Source organism: Vicugna pacos, chromosome 6 (assembly GCF_048564905.1).
Source record: "Vicugna pacos chromosome 6, VicPac4, whole genome shotgun sequence".
Lineage (NCBI taxonomy): Eukaryota > Metazoa > Chordata > Mammalia > Artiodactyla > Camelidae > Vicugna > Vicugna pacos.
The window spans coordinates 72,044,630-72,068,997 of record NC_132992.1 but is presented as its reverse complement, the minus strand read 5'-3'; the positions used below and the strand labels follow the sequence as shown (position 1 = coordinate 72,068,997).

The window sequence follows — 24,368 nt, the reverse complement described above, 5'->3', positions numbered from 1 at the left end:
CTGCAAAAGGTGTGTGTTTACAGACACGTGCTTGTTCATATGTGTGGATATGCAGGTGAGGTTGTAAAATAGTTAAGACTGTATTTCTGCATCTGAAGCCCATCTGGAGACCCTCTATTCTCCTGAGTTGAACACGATAGAAAAAACAACCTGATCTTGATATACCACTGAAGGGCCCACTCTAGTAACACCCCGGGCACAGGCCTCTTACCTAGCCAGCCCTTCCTCATAGAGGTAGATGACGAGAGGGTCATAGGACGTCACAAGCACATAGAGGCGCACGTCAAACTTGAAATCTAGAAAAAAAGTTTAAGTGTACAGGAACACTGAGTTCATTTGTTTTCTGTTACAGAATGGACAGGGCAACATAACAAAGACTGCCCACACACCTTGCCTTCTGAGAATAAACAATAATTCTACTATACATATATACATACCTAACAAGAGAGAGAATTTATATATATATATGTATGTATGTATATATATATATATATAGTACAGCTTGCATGCACATTTATTATCATATAACCTATTAAGCACTCTCTTTTTGATCATCTTCAAAATAATCCTATGAGCTAGGTAAGGAACCAGCCTTATCTCTGGAGTCACAGTTGCCAAGAATTTCACACTAGCTTAATTAAGACTTACTAGAGAAGACTATAAAAATATTTTAAAACAAGAAAAATTCAGTAAGATCAGGACCCATCCAGTGAAGGACCTAATGACAACTCACCGTCTATAAGCAGGGGGTTGTTAATGTAACGGGAGACCAGGATGTTCTCCTCCAGGGAAATCTGGTTTGGCTATTGAGTAAAGAGAAAAAAGTGAAAGGGTAGAAATGCAAAGGAATCTTCACTTATAATAAGGAAGCAAAGTTCTTAACCTTTTAGAAACAATAATGTGGAAAACTAACTATAAGAAAAGCTTTCCTTCAAGCTCCCCACATAGTAATTGGCCATATAACACACCACTTCCATAAACACCATGGGTATCGAGTTATAATAGGGAAAAAAGAAATTTACACAGCCCCTCTCACATAATAAATAGAGCCTAAACAGCTTCAAAGATTATATACATGATATTAAATATTTACACGCCCAGAAAATAAAAGCTACTTAAAAAATAAATAAAAACTTGCTTTCTCAAGGGAACTCTCCTACATTGTTGGTGGGAATGTAATTTGGTGCAGCCACTATGGAAAACAGTATGAAGATTCCTTAAAAACCTAAAAATAGAGTTAACATATGATCTAGCAATCTCACTCCTGGCCATACACACAGAGAAAACTCTTAATTCAAAAAGATACATGAACCCCAATGTTCACAGCAGCACTATTTATAATAGCCAAGACAAGGAAGCAACCTAAATGCCCATCAACAGATGGCTGGAAAAAGAAGATGTGGTATATGTATTTATATATATAAATATATACACAATGGAATACTATTCAGCCATTAAAAGAATAGAATAATGCCATCTGCAGCACCACAAATGGACCTAGAAATTACCATACTAAGTGAAGTAAGTCAAAGACAAATATTATGATATCACTTATATGTGGAATCTAAGAGAAAAAAAAAGATACAAATGAATTTATTTACAAAACAGAAAGAGACTCACAGACATAGAAAACAAACTTATGGTTACCGAAGTGGAAGAGGAGGGGATAAATTAAGAGTTTGGGATTAGCAGATACAAACTACTATATATAAAATAGATAAACAACAAACTCCTACTGCAGAGCACAGGGAACTACATTCAATATCTTGCAGTAACCTATAATGGAAAAGAAAAGATACATATATACATAAAAATGTATAACTGAATCACACAACAGTGTAAATCAATTGAACTTCAGTTAAAAAAGAAACTTACTTTCTCCCAACGTAAAGCATGTTGGAAATTTTTAAATACTGCCATTATTCTATTCTTTTGTGGGGGGTGGAGATTAGGTTTATTACTTATTTATTTATTTACTTACTTACTTATCTTTTTAATGGAGGTACTGGGGATTGAACCAGGACTTTGTGCATACTGCTAAGCGTGAGCTCTACCACTAAGCTATACCCTCTCTGCTATTACCGTTATTCTTACATGAAGGCTTTCATCAAGTTGCTCAAAGAACTTACAGATCCTTCCACAATGGATCCTGACATCTCCCCTGTGAAATGGGATGGATGTTTCACTGATTCACTCAATAGTGCTTTCTATGCCATTGAATGCAAAGACCGAACTAGATCTCTTGAAGACTTTTTTGAATGCAAAAAGAGTTGTCTACACAATAAGTAATGATGAGTATTGCTGGATACTGTATAAGGCACCGAGGATACAGTCATGAAGAGATACAATCTCTGCCCTCACAGAGCCTAACCTCTAATCCCAAGAGTGTGACATTTAGGTAGAGGGACAGCAAAATACATCATCTAAAAGAACACAAAGCAGCATCCCTACAAGTACAATACATGAGGCTGCAGAGTGAAGTGCAGACCAGTGTGGTGGGACCAGTCACAGAAGGCTTGTCCTGGAAGAGGAGGTTCAGGAGGGAGTGCTGAAAGCTATCATGCACAAGGGGAAAGGCAAGAAGGCCGGCATGGAAAGACAGCAGGCGCAAAGTCCAGGAGAAAAGAGAGTGGCCAGATTCACTGACCTGGGGCTAAAAGACTGACTGGGAAATAATGAAAAGTCTGGTTAGACAATGAGGAGGGAAGATCCCACTGGCAAAGGATCTGAACCTCTGGCAAGAGGAATCTAGACTGAACATGGTGGGAGGCACGGTATTCTTGTGGATTCTTGATTAAGTAAACAGTAAAATGAAAATATCTGGAACAGAACATGTCTAAGTGAGATTAAGACAGAAAAATCAGCTGTCAATCACCATAATCCATATAGGACAAAAGGACTGCAAAGAGGAAATGGCTACAATGATAACCATGATGACAATAACTATAGTAGGAGCAACAGAAATAACTAACAACATTTGCAGGAAAAAAATTGTATCAATTAATACCAAACATTTGCTATATGCGAAGCGCTGTTCTAATCCTTCACAAGTATTATTTCATTTCATCCTCGTTCAACCCCACAAGGTAAGTATATCACCATCCAATATGACAGACGAGGGAATAATCAGAGAGGGTTAGGAATCTGCTCAAAGGCACACAGCTAATAAGTGACAGAGTGGCATTTGAACCCAGGCAGTCTGCCCTAGAAGTGTAATTCTTAAGCAATATTCACAGCTTTCTCCAAAGTTCTGATCTAAAAAATGGACCCCAAATTCAAAAGTTTGCCTTTATAATAATGCATTTGCTCTCCCAAGTACTACAGTTATCATAAAACAAGATAATTTTGTGACCCATAACATCATACACAATCATGATGAGCAATTCCAGAGTCAAGATAATGAGACTCCCCTCTCATTTCCCACTGCTGCTATCTCAAACCCACAACACGAGTTTCACATGCCATCTCTATGCATCATGTGGACACCAGAACATCACTACTGATTCACACTCATGGACTTGGTCACCCACACCATCTCCTGACTCCCTTACATTTCTCGATCAGTTTCTCACACGTACTATTTCTATTTTGAGTCAGCTTAGTCTGTAAGAACTGATGCAATCACAGTACACAGCAGCAAGCTGCAGGCAGTGTTCCAAACCTAAAATCAAACAACTGCAGCTCTTTCTCTACTGAGTAACACCTACAGGCTACAACAGACCACCCAACTGTCCTGGGATCCAGAGAATCCACTGTTAATGACCTTCAATCCATGACACACCTAATGTCCACGCCCGTGTCCTCTCTTCCCTATCTCATCAAATACATTTGTCCTTTGAGTTTTGCATAACATAATCTCTTACATTATTTAGGTAACTTTAATATGTGTTCAATGGTCTTTACCTCTCATTTCTATCTGTGTTAGGAATTAAATTGTAAGTTCACAGAAGAAAAGAATGGTTTGGGTTGTTTTTTTGCATACTGTAATACTGATGAGCAACTCATAAAACCTTTTTGATATCTTCAAGCCTGTTTCCTTTTCAGTCATTCCAAATTAACTTATTTTAAATGATGTCAGTTCTAAGCTCAAATTGCCCTCCAAAGTATGCTAAAGCAAGAATCTGAATTGCTGGGAAAGCTGGAAACCCATCCATTTTTCTAATTTGATGTTAAGATTAAAGCTCATGGTATCTATTAAGTTATTGTATGGTAGAATGGTGCAGTGGTTAAGAATGCAGGCTCTAGAATCAGCGAGACCTGAGTTGAAATCTTCAATTACTAAGGAAAGAATAGTATCTATCTCTTAGGGTTCTTATAAAGACTAAATGAGGTTATATTTGGAAGGTGCAGTGGTAGGCACACAGTAAATGCTCAACAAATACGTTATTATTATTGCATACTCAAGAGTATCTATGTGGTTCTGTTTACTAAGGTCCATAACTCGACAGCATTCATCACGGCAGGTCACATGCCATCCTGCTCAGAACAGTGCACTGGGTGATAATGAAGATACAAAAGAGTTAGGAGACAAACCCTCTTCTTCAAAAGGTTTTAAGGAGTGGCAGCACCTGGCACGCAACGGGGACTCCCTTAATTATTTGTTGAACAGTGAGAAAAACTGGAAAGCACGTGAGATAACATAGAGACAAACAGAAATAAGAGGGCTGCACAGAATTATCTTCACAAATACAGGAGTGAGCAGAGGCAGAGCCCTAAATACTCTCCTGATAGTTCAAAATCTCAGAGAAAAGATTAATATTCTATTCACCATGGAAGATGTGTGAGACAAGGATGACTGAATTTGATTTTCCTAATCAAATTCATACCTTAATCAGAAAACACCAGATCTTTCCCCTCAATCTGAATACACTAAATTGGGAAAATATGGCATTTAGTCATGGTTACTGAAGGAGCTGGAGCAAACAACTCTGTCCTTTATGCTGTATTTCCAGAGTTAAAGAGCACATCATTACGAGACCACGTTAGCCAATCAGCCAAGATGCTTCCAACCGTAGGGGCTCACGCTCCTCTCCTCAGTAGTGCATAAAAGTCAGGCTTTTTCTATCCTTCATCCTGTCCTCGTAATGGTACAAGTTGCTATTTGCAGATATTTTCCAAAAGGTTACAAGGAATTTTTAATAAAAGGCCCTTCTCATTCCAGCAGGAAGACAGGGAAAGATGTTTTTATTTGGTCCTCACACCTAACTCCGCCCCTGTCCCCAGCACCCCCCTTACCCACTCACATCAGTTCTGTTCAGACCCTCCGCCTGAGCACTCCCTCTCCCTCCTCCAAATCTAAAAGGAAAGCAGGCAGCAGCCTTGGAAAGAGTTACTTCATCCCGTTGGCTAATGGGTCACATATTCCATGGGAAAGGATCCAGGTATGGAAAAGAGGGGCTGGTTAGGCCTTGTGTGTAAGGAGAGAGAGAAGAGTATTAACTACATGGTTTGTAGGTCTGGGTAAAAGGTGATAAAATTCCAGTTTGGGAGTGAAATGGGAGTATTTTCCCATTATGTCCGCATGGTGCCAGCTCCCCTGGTGCCTGCTGGCATCCTCCCAGGCTCCTGTCTGGCACCTCCACCAAATACCTCAAAGATTCAGACTCATTCCAAAGCTTCGCTGAGGGGGAGGGGGCAGGCAGAGGGTCCTGCCAAGTACTTTGATCTATGCAGGGGGTCTCGAGGGAGTCAGCCCAGAGAGAGGTGGGAGGGAGGAGGGCCTGCCAAATGCATTCTCTCAAGACTTGTCACCCCCTTTATGAGACACAGCATCCAGGGAAGAGTTGGGGCACAGGGTTCTCAGCCCCACCAAGGGAAGTTTAACTTTTCTATTCTTTATGATGTCGGTTTTAAAATAACAAATCACTGGGGCAAAAGAGCGTTCCAAGAGGAAAAAAAAAGTCCCAGATGAGCTGGGAATGATCCTATTCTTTTTGACTCATGTCTAAGAAAATAAAAGGCAAACTTGCACCACAGTTGACTTTCAATAGCAATTCCATTTGGCAGCTAAAATCCAAACCCAAACGAGTGTCGTCTATGAGACTCAAACAACACTGGCGCTCCTGGCATGGAGCTGAAGGAAAAGCTGTTGGACAGGAGCCTTCAGGCCAAGGTCAGAACACAGACAAGAAGACAGAGAGCCCAGGCATGTGACTGAGGCCTCCTGTCCCAAGAGAGCCAGGGTAAGAGGCCTCCAGAGTGATGCAGGGCCAGGTAATGGGACTTGCAGCCTGGGCCTGGGGTGGTAGTTGTTACTGTATCATAACCAGATCCTGGGTTTCTTCTGCACAAAAGATCTGGCGATCAGTGTTTACTGCACAGTTTTTAGTCCAGACTGAATTTAAGGATTTTCCAATGTGAAAGACCCCTCAGAAAGTTCGTTTCTGCACATATAGGAAATAGCTCAGACCACATGACCCCATACATGACACATCTACCCCTACTCTACCTTTTCCGGGTCCCACTGCTAGGACAGAGAAGATACTTTAAAAGAATTAAATAGGGAGAGGGTATAGCTCAAGTGGTAGAGCACATGCCTGGTATGCACAGGGTCCTGGGTTCAATCCCCAGTACTGCCTCTAAAAACAAACAAACAAACAAACAAACCTAATTACTCCCCCCCACCAAAAAAAAGAATGAAATGATAACAAGGCTAGAAAACAGTTAAAGGAGCCAACAAAAGACCAGAGGTTTAAGGAAACCCTGAACAATAGACAGTAGATGGGAACAGGTTAAGAAAACAGAGCAGAGGAAGCCCCAGCCCAAAATATCAGAGCTGAGAGCGGTCTTCCCAAGGAGGCCTCTGAGGAGTTCTAAGCTGGCAATGAACAAACACGAGGAGCAGGAGTGAGCCGGGGGACAAGATCATTAAGAAACAAACAGCATGCAAAACGGTGAGGCCGGTGGGCCTTCTCCAACAACCAAAGCTCCGCCCTCCGGACACAACCTAAGGATGACTCCAGGAGGACACCTTGCTTGGGTGCAGGGATCTGACAGAAGAGTGGAACTTGAGGCCACTGTATCCCTCCAAGGCACAAAGAGAGAAAGAGGAGAGAGGCAGCGCTGCCCCAAAGGGAAGTCACCAAAGTCTTCCTCTACACTCACAATGAGGCCTGCCCTGTTTTGGCAACAGGGAAGGCAGAGGCGTGCTCCTCACTAACACCTAAGGTGCGGCCTGACGGTCAACATGCTGTGCCCTCGCACAAAGCTCACAGCCAGTCTCCTGTCCCGGGAGAAGCTATCAGGGAATCAGTCCCACACAGCAGTAGAGGAACCCAGGCCAGCTGTCAATCTCAGTCAGTCAGGTCTTTTGTTCACAGGGATGACTCAACACCTAAGGTCACGGAGAGTGAGAAAACCCAACCGTGGAGGAGAAAAGATGATCCCAAGAAAACTCATGAAACAGAAGAGAACTTTAAAAAGCTTTCAGTTCGTTTCCTCAGAAAAACCAGCAGGCAAATGGCATCCATCAAGCAACAACAGGCTGGTACCAAAAAAATAAATAAAAAGGCAAATCAGAAAATAAGAGCTTCTATAAATCCTGATAGCCAGAATAACAAAATGGATAAAGCTCAAACCGGTGATTCAGAAGATAAAGATGGGAAGAGACAGAGAATTTAAAATGAGAGAGAAGTTGACATGAAGAAAAGACCCAGAGTGTTTCAAAAAGGAGTTCCAGAGACCAAAAATGGGTGATTTTCCCTGAACTAAAGAAAAATACTAGCTTCTATGTTTAAAGGGACAACTGAATGTCAAGGAAGAAAAATGAAAAAAGACCCAGACTGAAACACTAGTGCAATTTCAGAATTCCCATCTGTAAAGTTTCTACTGAGTTTAAATTTTTATTTAACTTGCAAATAAAACAGAGAAACTGAATTATAATTACTGAAGAGAGTATAAAATTATAAACCTTTACAATATGAAAATAAAAAGTAATCAAACTTGGAAAAGGAATGTGAAGGGGGGATAGGAGATGATATGAGTGCAGAAAATATCAAACTGAGAATTATGAAATAAAACGTGAAGCTGAGAAAAGAAGAAACATCAATCAGCTACATTAGGTTACTATCTACTGTTTTAAGTCTAGTGAGTGAGACTGGGGTTGGGATTTTATTTTTTTTAACTCTGTATATGTATTCAACTGAAAAACAACTTGAATGCGGATTTTGCAAAGAATCAAGAAGTCATACTGGTGACTGCTGAAAAAAGAAGAGGATGAGGAGGAAGAAGAAGAAAGAAGAGTGGAAGGAGCAGACACAGCAGCAAGGATGCCATTCCCAATTAAGGTTTAACTTCCTTGATGACCTTGAGTCATGTGTCTGCTCACAACAGGAACGAAGTATGTGTGCTACCACTTAATGCTCAGTGTTAAGTAATTAACAAGACAGAACACTGAAAGCAGAAAAAATACCTCTTTTCTGCTGATACCAAAGGCTGCCCTCCCCCAAAATCTGATCAAGTGATTTATTAGCCATAGAATAACAGTTGGCATGGGAGGAGGTTACTGCCAGTAAGGTGAACAGTAGACTCATACCTACCCTCAAATCACACTTCTGAATGCAGATTTAGAAGCTAAGACAAAGGGTGAAGCAGGGAAGAACTAACACAGAGAGAAGCCCTATGTCGCCCACTGCATACTTACATTGTTGATCAGGTAGACGCCTCGCCCTCTAGAAGAGGCCACTGGTTTTACTATCCAAGGTCCCCGGTCCTTTGAATATGAATCTGCTCAAAACATTGAGAGAGAAAAAAGGAGAAAGAAAAAAAGAGAGAGAAAGGGCATGAGTTTATTACCTCAAACTTCAACAACAGTTATCTAGGCAGGTACCCAAAGAATTTTCCAAATTTCCAAGTGAAGGACAGCAGTAAAATAACCTGTATTTCTGTACTAAAAAATGAAAACAGAAAGAGAGAGAGAAAGACAAAGACAGAGGAAAGAGGAGGAAGGAAGAGAAAGCAAAATTATATAATGTATTTCTTCCACCATTTCCCCTCTTGAATGAGAGAATGAAAACACAGTAGGGCAAATATCAGTAGGTCAAATATCTGGGTATTAGTCTCTTGCTGACACAAACAACCTCCATGAATCTTTTGAGATTCTAGCCTCTATTAACTGAAGAACCTCCAGAGGCTCACACTGCAGACAGTGACAACGCGAGTCAAAAGTCAGATCCCCTAATATGATAATTTTCCTTAAGCAATTTCTCTAAGGTTGTAAGAAAAAATTGCCTTAAATCAACAATGTGTGAGTGGAAAGGTAGGACAATAATTTGCATGTAGTTAAAAGGTGCCCTTTACTCTTGTTCCTTTCCCAGATTCAGGGTTACACTTTAAATTCCTTTGGATCATAGAAAGAGAAACCACACAACCCACACAAGGAGCCCAGAGGCTCGTAGATGGCTCCGCCCTCCACTTAGGGAAGGTCAGGGGACATGGGAGAGAAACAGGGACAAGGGACTCTCCTTCTGATTGGAGCCAAACTGTCTCTCCAAGGCCTCCCTGCAGGAACCTGACTTGGTCAGTGCCACAAACCGTTCTCTAGGAGAAAAAGCAGATCTCCCCCACATCCTCCCCAGCTTTTTCCCTTGATGCAGCCTAACAGAATTAGAAAAAATGTGATGTACCACACAGGATTTAAAACTCTGTGAGCAACTGCACTTCTGGAAATGTACTCTCTAATCCTACTTACATACATGTGGAAGGTTCTTTGTATAAGATTATTCAATGCTGCATTGTAACAGCAAAAGACATCCATAAATTAATTAATACACTATATTGTACCTATATGAGGGGGTGGGAAACTTTTGGTAAAAAGCCAGATAATAAATAGCTTAGGCTTTGCATGCCATGCAATCTCTGTTGTAACTATTCGACTTTGCCGTGGTAGCTTGAAAGACACCATAAACAATATGTAAATGAAGGGACACGGCTGTGCCCCTCAAAAACTTGATTTATGGGCACGGAAATTTGTATGATTTCCACATGCCATGAAAATTTTATTCTTCTCTGGATTTTTGTTCAACCATTTAAAAATGTAAAAACCATTTTTAGCCCATGGGATATACATAAAAAAGCAGAGGACTGGATCTGACACAGGGTTGTAGTTTGCAGACACTTGCCTAACGGAATAGTAAGCAGACACACAAAATGAGACACACTATTCATGAACAGAGAGGGAATGAGTTCAAAGATAGGCTGTTGAGTGGAAAAAAAAAGTAGAGTTCAGGGAAATGTGTATTGTACGCTCCTATCTGTTCACAGACACACTCAAGTTATACAAGTAGAGAGAATATCTCTAGAAGGATATGTAAATATACTAGTAACACTGATCACCTCTGGATGACTGAGGGAAAGAGGAGAAAAGAAGCTTTTCACTGACTATTGTTTTGTTTTGTTTTTGTACCATGGGACTATATTACCTTTCAAAAAATAAAATTTACATAATTTTAAAATCCTGCTATAGATGGCATATTGACAGTTATGTAAGACAAATTACATCTCTATAAAGTGAAGCCATTGAATATATGTATACGTATACACTTTATATATTTTTCCATTTTCTCCAAATTCTAAGAGTATGACAGACTGAGCACAAAAGATGCTATGGATAATAAAAGAAAACAAAACAAAAAAATTCAACAATTTTAAAACTTCATTCATTCAATATTCTAAGTACCTAATCCGTGTCAAGCAGCTTGCTAGTGTGGGGCACGTAGTAGTGAACGAGACACTCCCTGCCCTCACGGAGATCAGACTAGCAGAAAGGTAGACACTGAGCAAGTAATTACAGACACACTGAGCTCACAAAGAGGAAGTGCAGGTGCTCCAGGAAGGCCAGAGAAAATGGCCAGACCTGTCTGCAGTGACAAGCAGATACAGAAAATGCTCGTTTTTAGAACAGGGAAAATCTGGCTAAATGCAACTTTTGCCATCTAACACATTTAATAAATCCTACTTTGTGAGCTAGCTTTATCAGAAGTTTCTGCTTCTTCTGGTGTTTCACTTTTATCATGATCTTGAAATTCTAAGTATCAGAAATTTGTCTTTGATGCTAGGCTTTTCTCCTTGATTTGTTATATTTCAGCACAAGGACTGATTTCTTTCATAGGTTCTAAAAATGTAGGTAGGATTCTGGCCGGTTAGCTCAGTTGGTTAGAGCGTGGTGCTAATAAAAATGTGGGTAGGAAGCAAGAAAAACTAGAGGTAGAGGCAGGGCAAAGAGCTCAGTAGCCTGTTAGGATGATGAAGATGTCCGTAATTCTTTCTTGTGCCTTCCAGGTCCTATGGTGGCAGCATGTTCAATCTAATGGAAAGAGCACTGAATTAGGAGTAGAATGATCTGAGTTCTAATTCTGGTTTTTACCATGGGCAATCTGCTTAACTTATCCAGTCTCATCTTCAAAATGAGGGGTTTAGCCTGAACTCCTGAGATCGCTCTTAATTCTAGTATTATGATCCTATAAATTTACTGATTGCTTTGAAATCTAGTCATCTGCTATTAACCAGCTGACATCAAAGTTTTGCTTATTCCTTAGAATTATTTCTCTCTTGCAACAAAGATGGCCAGAGGACAAAATTCTGGCCAATTAGATGTAAACAGAAATCTGCTGGGGATTGGGGACAAAGTTCTTCTTTTCTGGTATTGGCACCATCCTATCTTCCTTCTGGTTTCCTTCTTCCTGCTTAGAAAGCTGTCCACTGCGGGGGGTCAGGGTTGGGGGGAGGAGGGATATAAGTGGCTGGAGCTGGCAAGAGACTCAGGTTCTTCAGGGTCACAGACCTCCAATTCCACTACATACTGCAACCAGCAACAGTGGCACAAGGAGTCTAGCAAGATCTGTCTGTGTATTCCGAGCCTCACACCCAAATTACTGGCACCAGTTTGGTAGCATCCAGGCTTTCACACCTCTTACGGCAGTGGCTGGTCTCTGGACTAGATCTCTACAGAGATGGATTTCAGGTTTTCTCTTATTAGAACTAAAAGCTACAAATTCAAGAGCTCCACCTTGGCTGGTATCACTAGTGTCTTCAGGCAATCCTCATGTCTGGTCTTTATCAGGACCCTTTCAAAGGCCCTTTGCAGGCTATTCCCATGCCTCTCTGCCCCTCTCAAACTCCCTGGCCCAGCCCTGGGCCCCTCATTCCTGGTACGTGTCATCACCCTCCTCACCCAGAAGGCTGGGAATCTGTAACATAAACTCACTGACCTGCTTTCCTCTCCATCTAAAATTGTATCTGGGTCATCACTTAGCCTTCTGCCTTCCCTCCCTTTAGGGGAGAGATGTGCCCACCTCCTTCCCAAAGCTCACCCTTCTACTTGGGCTCTTAAGGGAATCCTCCCGCTTCCTCTGGGACTTCATTCCCTTGCTCATGTCTTTGAGTTCTCTCTCCCCTCTGATTTCTCTGTGCTTCCTCTCTTTCTCTTTCCTCTCCCCTGCTAATTACATCCACCTCCATATCTGCAACTTCCAAAATCTACACCTCTGGCCAGAACTCAAAACTGCCCTTACAACTGCCTACAAAATATCACTACATGGAAGCTTGCAGGCCCATCAAATCCACACCAGTCCAAAATGTGACATCCTCTGGCCCTTCAACACTCTTCCTTCTCATTCCTGGCTACACTCCCCAGTTAGACTTAATGATCCTTCCAGCTTCTCAGACTCACACCTTTGCAGATCTTTGACCCCCACCTCCCTACTTGCAGTCAGTTAGTAAATCGTGTTTATTCTTCCCTTCTTTCCACTCCTCCTTTCATTCCAGCTCCCTAGCTCAGTCCACCCGCACTTCTTACCTGCATTATGGCAGTAACCTTCAAAGTAACCACTGTGTTTCTTCCCCTACTCCCTCCAATTCATTTCACAGTTATTTTCCTAGAGGCCAGCCTGTTCACATCTCTTTCCTTCTCAGGAATCTCCTACTGCCCACACTCAGGCAAGCCCTGGAGGGTCAGAACACAAGAGTCATGAAGAAAGGGGAATTTCCAAGTTATGTTAGGTGGATAGCAAAAGAAAAGAGAACTTAAAACAGACTTTATGAAGAAGAGGAATGTCTCTTTGAAAGAGGAAGTGGTAGGAAGAGGCAGGCTTCTCCCCTAATGTGTAAACTCAGAAACACAACTTTCTGAGGCTGATCTCTCAACAGTGGGTATAAGTTTGGAGATCATGGACTCTGGACAACTGGCAAAGAATGACTAGCATCCTGGCAGGACTGAAATCAAGAAGATTCCTCCCTACTATCATGTCTTCCCTGGTCCCTCCTCCACCGCACAGTAAGTCCCTGCTGTGGTCTTTGGGTGGTAACGGCAATGAGTAATTTGTTTTGAGACTGAAGAACATTTGTCTATAAAAACTGCCCTGGAGCGAAATGTGGTGGCTCTAGGACGCAGTTGTGCTAATTCTATGTATTCTGTCAGCCTTTTGAATTTATTTTTGTTAAAGAGTAGAACACGTAAGAGTTTGAACAGTATGATGAAGAAGCAATTGTACTGAAAGACACATCAGACGTGAATGGATGGAGGAAGTCTAACTCGATGCAGTCTTCTGAATGAACATCTCCAGCCCTCAACCTGCCTCCAAAGGGCGGGGAAGAACCACAGAGTAAGAGCAGAGAGGAGAAAGAGCATTTTCAACTTCATATTCCTTTAGCGTTTAATAGGGAATCAGCCTGGACTTTAATTTCTCATTAGGGATTCACCAGCAGGAGGAGTTCATAACAGGAATGCTTTCAACTTTTAAATGTTTATGCTGCCATGTTGGTTAATTGCATAATTTTTCACTTTTATTATGAAACAATACATCTCAACATAACCCAAATAGGAAATATTACTGAACATTTATTAAGTGCCTATCAGGCAATACTCCAGGTGCATTAGCCTCTCTGGACCTTAGTTTCCTCATCTGTAAAACTGGGAAGAACAGTCCCTACCTCAGAGTAAAGGCGTCCCTTGGAGAGGGCCTAATAGAAAGCAGTGTTCTTTAAGCGTTAGCTATTATTATTATTATTCCTATTTAGACTCTCACAAAAGGCCTGCCTCACACCTTCTCTGTACATGTGCCTCTTCTGTGCACTAAGCCTACTGAGGCAGGGTCTGAAAGCCTGGGGAAATAGCCCATCTCCTCTGCTTGGACCTGCGGAGGTAAGCTCACATCAAGACAAAAGAAATAAAAAGCACATTGAGACTTGGATGCAGGCCTTGTGTCCCCATCTAGCTTTACCAGCAATACAGCTGACATTCACATGCCTATTTGGCGCCCATGTGTAGTTTTTAATTAATCTGAACACCAAGAAGAGAGAGTGTGGCTGACTGGTACCTCCAAACTCTAACACCAAAAGATTTGTGATACTTGCAGCCCAAAGAACATGTATCACACAAGTTCAGAAATCGAGGTGACAGGAATATTCCTTAAATGGCAACAGGAAAAGAGACACCAAAAAGGGTGCATACGTAGTTCACATGCAGAAGTATATACATCCTTACCTGGGCACTAACTGTTGTCAATGAAGAAGAGACTTTCTGTATTAGACAGGAGCACACTGATGTGGCACCAATGTCTCCTTACATAAATGTTACTGGCAAGCTTACCAAGAGCAAACATATAAGCACACATTCAGAATAAAAATGATTTTGAAGTTACCTCTGCAGCTGTTTTACTAAAGAAAAAACTTCTTAAAGGATTTGAAAAGCCCTGATTGGTTCTGGACTTGAGGCAGCCCCTGGAGTAAACCTTCCCCCAGTTCAGTTGCTGAGGATGGGGCATCAGGAGTCAAGCACTTACTACAGAATTCCGCGTACTCAGCTGGCAGCAGGAAGGTCTGAGGGAGGATGTGAAAAGCCTTGAATCCATGTGTATGCTGCATTCGAATGATATTTTTGTACAGTCGGTCCTTCCGGGTTAGTTCATACGACCTAAAATTCATAAAAGCATCTCCATTTCAGAGCTTTTTCTGTGTCATCACATGCTACAGAGTTCATAGCTCAGTTTTAGAGCAGTTACTGAGGATAGTATTATATCCCAAATCTATCACTTTGTCAAGGAAATGATCACCTTAAAATTAGGGCAATAATTGCTACCTATCAGGGAGTGGAATCTAGCAAATTACCAACAGGCACTTCATTTAGCCTCGACTGGATTCCTGAGTCTGTGGTTTGTTGCACTACTTAAAAATCATCTAAGAATCTTTGCTGCAACTATTAGAAATGAATTCTAGCTGTTCCTCAGTTCAAAAATTTTACTATGATTTCCTAAAACCAAAGGTTGCTTTGCCAAATCTAGGTATTATCATCACTTCTTTCTTACCCATCGTCTTCTTCACATGTAGAGCAGACGGCCTCAAATTTTAGTGTACATAAGAATCACCTATATAGTTTCTTTTCAAAAAATGGATGTTCCAGGGTCTCAGCTCTCAAAATCCTGGTATGAAGTCTAAGATTCTGCATTTTAAACATGTACCCCAGGTGGTTTTGGTACAGATGGTCCAGAGACCACACTGTAACACTAATTTAGCCTAGAGCAGTAATTTCCAAACTTCTCAGATTTAAATCACCTCATTGCTTCTAAAATAAACAGCTTTCTAGGTATATATTTACCTAGAAAGATTAAGCACCTAGAAGGTGCTTTTTAAATATACCTTTTATATTTTACATTACTATATTATATATGATAATATATAATATAATAATATATATTATATACTTTAAGACCCATGAATATATATATTTTAAAAGTACCCTCAATGATGCTTATCATTAAGGAATTAGAAATACTGAAGTAGAAGATAAGAAGAACAACTCATCCGCCTACAGATATCCAATATTAGTCGTCTCCAAACTTTTTCACTTTGTACTCCCAATACAAATTTTGGAAAACAATGCATCCTTTTAGTTATCAAGATTTTTTCATCATAAATTTAAATTGTTCCAAAGGATCCAATGAACAGCAAATATTATTTTTAAATAAAACTGTAACACTCTCCTTTTAGGTATATTCAAGGGAACCTAAATAACATTAGGATTCACTACTCACTGTATATTTTTTAAGTACTGTGAAAGAAAAGTGACTTTTTGTCAGTAAATTTCTCACTTTTTAAAATACTATACTTTTTACTGAAGGTAATATATATACAGAAAGGTATCCAAGTCACAAATGCAGAGTATCACGAATTTTGGTCACCTGTGTGACCACCACTGAGCACAGAACATTCCCAGCTCCCTCAGAAGCCTCCCTTAGACTCCCACCCAGACGTTATCTCCCCATTCACCCTTGTTTTCACTTCTTCCATACCATTTCATCCAAAGAACAGCTCAGCCTAACAGAACATACTTAATGCTTGCAAGTCTTTTATATTATATCTTCTCTACAACAAAAATATGTATATTAATTACTTATAATATTTTTTAATTTCCTGTGATCACAAGGCCGTATGTCACATATATTGAACTGATTATCATTGTAAAAAGATAGTACACAATTCATCGAAATATAAATATTATAAATTTTGATTAAAATTTATATTATAGTAATGTTAACTTCTCCACTTTGATCATTATACTATGGTTATAACTAATGTTAACATTAGGAAAATTGGGTAAAGGATACATAGGAACTCTCTATATTATATTTTTGCAACTTTTCTAAAAGTAAAATTATTTAAAATTATAAAAGTACATTAAAAAGAGTTCACAAAAATATTGGAAACATTTTAAGTGTTTGAATTCCTCTTGCATGTGAATTAGAAGTCTTTGGACTGAAAACAAAAATATATAGTAGCAGAAGCCAACGTATACTGCATTTAGATAATGGAATGTTAATGTCCTCAAACATTCATGTACAACACATTCAAAGAGAAGTGAAGAAAATACAGGCTAGAGGTTATTACTATTGTCTGAGTACAAATTGAGATGGAATTTCCATATACCTACAGGAGTAGTTCAAAAGCTGTTGAAATAAATAGTATACTACTGACATGAATTAGGAATGCAGACTCTACTGTGGGCTATTTTAAGACTGTTTGAATACCTATTTAAAATAGTTGCATCTGATTCACTTCAAGCATCCAGTCACACATTTGGAAACCAAATCCACATCTTCCAGGCATTAAGGAAGAAAATAAGGTTTCAATTATTCTCTACCAATGAAGCTCAGACATAAAATAAATCCGGAAATTGTAATAAAGACTCAAAACATACATTTACCTAAAATTATGAAGAAATTATTTGACATTAGAGATAGTATAGGCTGGGTATTTATACACATTGACTGAGTACTAAGACAGTAGAATTGAATAACCAAGAAAGAACTTTCATCTCATGAAAAGGAGAAGAAAAGAAATGAGGTGACTGAAAATAACTTGTTAGCATGAGTGAGTAACTGGGGCATAAGTCCTAGAAATAAAATGTGACATAACCACTGACTAAATAATAAAAATTTTATTGGATTTGTGCATCTCTTCATTAGACAGACGAGATTAGCTGCCCTCTTCTCCAGCAGGTCATACATCTCTCCATGGTTAAACATTACTTACTGCTAGAATGAAGTAGGGTTCAGTATCGATTATATCCCTATTTTCTTTTTCACAGATAAAAATATGGAGAAACTTTGTTCACAAAAATAACAGCTAACATTTATACAGTGTTTACTATGTGGCAAGAGTGCACTGCTCTAAGCACTTTAGATGTTGATACATTAAATCCTCACCACAGTCCTACGAAGTGTGTGTCATTAGTAACTTCTTTTTACCAATGAGGAGGCTGATGCTCAGAAAAGTCACTTGCCCAAGGTCAGTCAGTGGAGCTGTGATCTGGGCCCAGGTAAGCTGGCTACAGAGCGTGTGCTTCTAGTCACTAGACAATATTGTCTCTCTAGGCTGACATTAACCAGTGGGACTGGAAGGAGTTTAATATAGCAATGACACTCAATTCCTTGAATTCCATTCTAACTATATGTCAGAAGTCACAAGATGACCTATCATTAAAATTTATATTGAATGATCTCTCAGCTGGCAACCTGATTATGTCCTCCTTTAATTCTGTTAAAAGTAAAGAAATGGAAATCATTATCATGCAAAAGAATATGTTATGTTATTACTAGAATTAAACACCAATATTTTTGTTCCTTTGTTTGGAACACTGGAAATGTTTACACCCCAGGACAATGCATCATATTACAATTCTAGGTGAGCCATTCTTTTATAAAGGGGAAAAACAGTAACTAAGAAAAAGGAGGTAAGAAGGGAGAACTTATCCACATGAAGGGTTCACAAGCAGCTCAATTCTAGAAAAGAGATCTATGGGATTTGCATCCCAGAAGCAGTGTCCTTTAAAACCATCCATGCCTACAGAGTCCTTACAAAGTCTTAAGATATGTCCAGGGATGTGAACACTTCAGTTTGATTTGTAGACTGCTGCCCTATATCACAGACTTTTTTGTTTTAAAGAACATTAATTACCTCTGCTGGCTACCTGCCTCAATGTCAGGTACCTTTACGTGGAGCAAAGTAGCTACAAGAGCATTACCTGGGAAAGTGATTAACCTTTTGTGCTTCAGAGAGGGTGCGAAGTAAGAAGGGCTTCAGATGGGATCCTGTCCACATTAGGTTATAGTCAGTGCTGCTTGGGTGAACCTAAGGGCAGATAAAAATACAAGATAAAAAACATCAGAGATAGCCCCTGGAAGAATGATGGAAGGAAAAGCCAGAGAGATTTTTCATCGACAGTGCATTCATAGGGGCAGCCCAGCTGGACAAATACTATACGCAAAAGGTAGAATAAATTAACCTTTTTATAGAAGTCCATGATGTCTCTTAATATTCTTGCATATCAAAGTATGAGATGAAGACCCAACCCAAAAATCCTTCTTAAACTGTCGTTATATCCTTGTAGATGCTGGGTATAAAGTGATGATCAGATCTAAAACCTTATAGTATAAAACCAACTTAGAATTCACTCATTAATTCATTAGAATTCATTTGCCCATTCATTCAAAAATGCTGGATTCTCTGCCTCTGATGTGACAGGTATCATGTTAATCCCTGGAGATAAAAGAGCAACAAGGCAGGACATAAACTGGTACCAGAACTTCTTCAAAATGTCTACTTCATACCTCAATCTAGGATAAGGAGCTAGTAACCAGACTTTTATCAACTGTCTCAAAATATCTACAGTGGAAGTCTGTCCAGAACTTTTGCCTGTCCCTTTTGATGTCAACATCCCAATCTTCCTACTTTTCTTTGGGAATAATAGACTCCTTGGTATTAGAAGACCTGTCAATCACCTGCCCCTCCCCCAAGGAGTAGACCCTTGACCCAAGCTAGGCCAGTTATTCTAACTCCAGAATATGATTCTTGGGCAGAGAAAGGCACAAGGACAGTGAATGGAGTCGATTCACTTCTACAGCAATAGAGATGGTCCTGAAGACTTCTGTTCCCAGATCCCTGGGACTATTGATGTCTCTCTCCTTCCATGATGTCTCTCTTCTTCCAAAGGCCTCCTTTTTCAGATTTTCCTCTGATTCTGCTAGCCATGCTGTGTACATCTTTCCTACAAATCCTTTTCGGTTTAAGTTAGGCAGAGTCTGTTTCTGTTGCTTGCAATCAAAGAGCTTTAATTGGGTACCAGACAATTCCTTATGGGCAACTCTGCCTCTAGCCCATGCCTAAAAATATAGCAAGCAGAAAAAAAATTTTGTCCAAAAATAAAATAATCTTGCAGAAACGTTTTCCATGTACTTCAAAGATAAACTGATAAAGCCACTCAGAAATTCAATTCAAGTTCTGTCATCACTAAGCAGTGGTCCCATGTACTTTCCAGAGTTGGCCCTATTAACTGATAGTCAATTAGGTGGCTAGGATTTTCAGCTTTTGAGCAGATCAAGTAAGGTAGTGAAAATGAACTTACTTCATGAAATCCATGGGCTGTCAGAATGCTGCGTACCAGGCGACTGTCTGTTCGTACAATCTTGTAAGATAAATGATAACGTTCTAAAGAAAAACACAGAAGCAAGTTCAGTAACCAGAAAGTTAACTGTGGAGAAAGAAATAAACTGTAGATGGTGGCTGGCTTAATTATACTCAATAACATTATACTGCTATCCTTATCCTATTACAAGTAGGTTGAGGATAACTTTGGACCAAGGGTTCTTAACCTGAGATTCACTAGGTGTCATTAATCATGGATAGGGGAAAAAATGACATCTTTATTTTCACTAATTTCTAGCTGAAATGTAACACTACCTTCAATTAGAAATGTAGGCAACAAAGCAGAATAGTTTTAGCAGTGCCTATGACCTTGCCACCAGTAGGTATCAAGTATTTGAATATTATTTTAAAGTTGTTTACAGTTACCTCAAAAAATCACTTATTCTCACAGTATTTAAAAATTATGGCAGTTAACAGACTCACCACTAGATCATACTATTTAATGCAGTAATAAAAAAAAGCATATATATCTCAAATTTGATTTTTTAAAAAATATTTTGATAAGTATATTTCAATACAATTTCTTTGCAGTCTTATGTATTTTTAAAATACACTTTAAAAACATTAGTCTGACAAGAGATGCATAGGCTTCTCCATACTGCCAACAAGACCCACTGCATCAAACATGTTAAGAAACCCTGTTCTAGATAGCCCTCATGTGCAATAATGCTGGTTACCAGCATATCTTAGACCAGAGGTTACAAACTGAGACACAAGGGCCAAAAACCAATCTGCAAACATGGTTTATTTCTCATTGTACTTTAAAAATAAAATTGAATTAATTGTTAGCCTTTTGAAATTGGAGGAATTCACATAAAAATCTAGATTTCTGGGCTTGTTTTGAAAATTCTGGCAACCCTGGGCTCTCTGTCTGGCAAAGCAAGAGTCAACCGGAGAAGTGCGAGTGCTCCCTTCAGGACAGGGCTGCGCTGTCCAGTTCAGCACCGTCCCCACCCGGCCTGCTTCATTCATTCTTATCTCCTGCCAGGGCCCTAAGAGCAGGCTGTGCTTGTGACCTCTGTCTAAGAAGAAAGTCTATAATCATGTGAGGTTTCTATATATCCCGAAGACTAATATTTACTCTAGCCCATTAAATTCAATTTCTTTCTATGCATCTCTACAAATTGTTCACTAAGAATTCTCAGAATAATTTTTAAAAAGGACTACATACTGAACAATTTCTGAAGGAGTATAATACAGAAACTTATAGACAGACCCTAGAACAAAATTCAGCCTCTACAGTTAAACATAAGCATCTCTTTTTATAAATGTATGTGAAAATATTCACAAATCCTTCCTGCTACTTGTCCAGCCCTGACAGGAACACCATGCCAAGCAGACACAGGAGGATTAGAATGACAAGGCCAGACACTCCATACTTCTCATTCTTGTGGCAAACTTTTAAAGCCCAGTTACATGGCTTTCCCAGTGCTCAATCACTATTATGTTGACTTTCCAATACTCATTATAAGAAAAACAGTCCAGAGTCAGGTGTGTTCACTTGGATGCAATGTATAACCTCAGCAGCAACACAGTGCACTGCTCAAGAATTTGTGTTCTAAGGTTTTCTAGTGCTTACCTCTATAAAAACAATCAAGAAGAAGAGAAATTAGCTGAACTCTGTGTCTTACTCTAGCAATGATAATATTCAACCATGGATAAATGAACCAATTAATTTTGTAAATGCTCAATTCATACTATTAAGAATGGATTTCCAATTTTTATTTACTTTTATGTTCATTATTTATAAAAATTGTAATTTACTCATATTGTTCTGCCCAATTATATATTCATTAAGATGGTAATATAGCTCAATCCAGGACACATATTCAATCTTTAGAGATACATGATCACAAGAAATTTTTAAAAGATTGAAAAAAAGGAATTTGTGTTCTGATTCCATGTTGGGGAGAGAAAGTACAAGCATGGAATATCTTAACTATTCCAAAAAAGAGGACAGTGCTCATGTGACATGAGAACACATACAAGGATCTTGAAGGGGTGCTCCCTAAGGCCAAATTTGAGGCAATTTGAATATAAAAATCAATAGTGACATAAACAGATTATAATTCACTTATAAAAAGAAAACAACCCATGAATCCACACTGATAAGAAGGTGAGAAGGTGCACTGGTTTTCTTGGTCAGAAATTCAATATAAGTGTCATCAAGCCATCGGCAGGGCTGTGTTCCTTTCTAGAGGCTCTGGGTTGGGTCCATTTCCTTTCCTTTTCCACCTTCTAGAGGCCGCCCCCATTCTCCAGCTGGCAGTCCCTTTCCTCTATCTTCAAAGCCAGCAATGGCAGGTCTAGTCCTTCTCAAGTTGCATCAGTCTGACTCTTGTTCTGTTTCCTTCTTCTACTTTAAAGGACTCTTGTAATTACACTAGGCCCAGCTGAAGAATCTCCTTATCTTAAGGGTTAGCTGATTAGCAACCTTAATTCCATCTACGACCTCAATTCCCCCTTGCTAAGTCAGGAACATTTTCACAGGTTCTGGGGATTAAGAGGTGGACATCTTTGGGGGACCATTATTCTGCCAAACACAGAAGAGAAAGCTCTTCTTTACTGAAAAGCCAGCTAATAAATGTAGAAGGAAAAATAGAAATAGAAAATCACCATTCTACAAAAACTGTAAGAGTAAGTGATTCAGACAAGAATCAATGGACACTATCAGGGCAAAGACTACTGGGGAACAGAACATTCACAATTCTGAAAATAACACTCCAGAGAATGCTTGTAACAAAGGAGATAGGTATCTTTACAATGAAGCAATCTGGTAAACACTATTTTAACCAAATGATCAAACTTGCCATCACCAGTAATGCAATATAATGGACATGATATGCTTCCTAATAGGATACACAGAGAAGGCCATGACTTCACTAAGTGATATTCCTGCAAAAAGAACAAGGATGCCCTTGTTCTTAGGATAAACGTGTTGAAAAAAGTATTTAGGTGGGAAGTATTTGAACTAATTTTCAAATGGTTCAGAAAGAAAAAGAGAGGGAGAAACAAACATGGAAAAATGTTAATAATTGGTGAAACTAGGGAAATAGTACACATGCATTCATTGTACTATTCTTACAACTTGTTGGGTGGTTTTTAATTTTTTTAAATAAAATGCTCAGAAAAATGAAAGAAAACCAGGTCTTTTTATTACGACAACTGTGATCAATGACATCTCCATTTTTGCACAAAAGCCAAAGCCTCATTGACTGCTGGGACCAGGACTGCGCTGATTCTGTGTCTGTTCTGCAGTGCTAGCCCCACAGTGCCAGGCCACAGGGAAGGCGATAGGTAAAGTGTGTGGAAAACTAGAGAATCATTATATGGGGACCAGGGGAGGACAGGGGAGGTAAGACAAAGGGCATGTCTTTGGAGCTGAACTGCCAGGGTCCAAATCCTGGCTCTACTCCTTCCTGCCTGCTGTCTTGAATTATTTATTTAATTTCACTATGTTCAGTTTCCTCACCTATAAAATGGGGTTAGTAACAAAGGTAGTTGAAAGCACTCAGTTAATATATGTAAAGCTTTTAGAATACAAGAAAGCTCAGACACATAGAAAAATTTTTCATATAGTTAAAAAGTAAACACATAGTAAAACAGCTATTAATATGTAGTATCTTACATAGTAAATCATACGCTTTATACCAAATTTAAAAATAAAAATGCTATTAATACTCTTTCTCCTACTTGTCCTAATACAGAAGAAAAAGTTATCACCGTGCTCAGTGGCAGACCTGATTCTCACGGTATGTAAGCAGTAAGCAGTGACCATCTACTACTAATCCATACCAACTAACTCTAACCCAACTCAAGCACACTGAATATGTTCCAAAACGGGAGTTCAAGAGAGACAGGGTGGAGTGATATAAAGCAACAGTGACTGCTGAAGATTTTAACTCACATTCATGTTCTGTGTTCAACAGCCCAATGTCCAATAATGCTTTACCAGTACACATTAGATGAGAAGTTATAAACTGGTAACCTAGGAGCCAAATCCAACCTATATAGCCTGTCCATTCCTCATGGCGTTTTCAGTATAAAATTGAATTAGTTGCTAACCTTTTAAAATTGGAAGAATTCACATAAAAATCTAGATTTGGGGGATTCTTTTGAAAGTAAGCTTGGGCTCCCCTTCCCTAGCAAGAGACAAGTGGAGAATTGCAACTATAAACTGAACTTGTACAACTGCCCAAGACCGACAGCCTTGGTTGGCCATGTTTTCATCCATATAAAATAAGAGGCAGGGCATGGTCCCGCTAGGTAAACTGCCAAACTTCCAACATCTGAGCCTCTGAACACGCATCGTGTCAATTCCACCATAAGACTGTAGAATTTCCTCCTCTCCAACCACTCACGTGCATCCCAGGAGACAACCTGAAAAGCTAGGA

General features: G+C 39.5%; 1 protein-coding gene across 11 annotated transcripts in view; it reads right to left on the bottom strand.

The window, feature by feature from the left end:
- TTLL5 (tubulin tyrosine ligase like 5) overlaps window positions 1–24,368 on the bottom strand; it is a 255,265-nt gene that overhangs the window by 219,879 nt on the left and 11,018 nt on the right. For all 11 annotated transcript variants that reach the window (XM_072963457.1, XM_072963451.1, XM_072963454.1 and 8 more), the window contains exons 4-9: window positions 19,895–19,977; window positions 18,515–18,621; window positions 14,778–14,908; window positions 8,642–8,724; window positions 734–803; window positions 212–296 (exon numbers count right to left, since the gene is read on the bottom strand). In XM_072963457.1, the coding sequence (XP_072819558.1) occupies window positions 212–296; window positions 734–803; window positions 8,642–8,724; window positions 14,778–14,908; window positions 18,515–18,621; window positions 19,895–19,977 (559 nt within the window). The remainder of the gene's footprint in view (window positions 1–211; window positions 297–733; window positions 804–8,641; window positions 8,725–14,777; window positions 14,909–18,514; window positions 18,622–19,894; window positions 19,978–24,368) is intronic.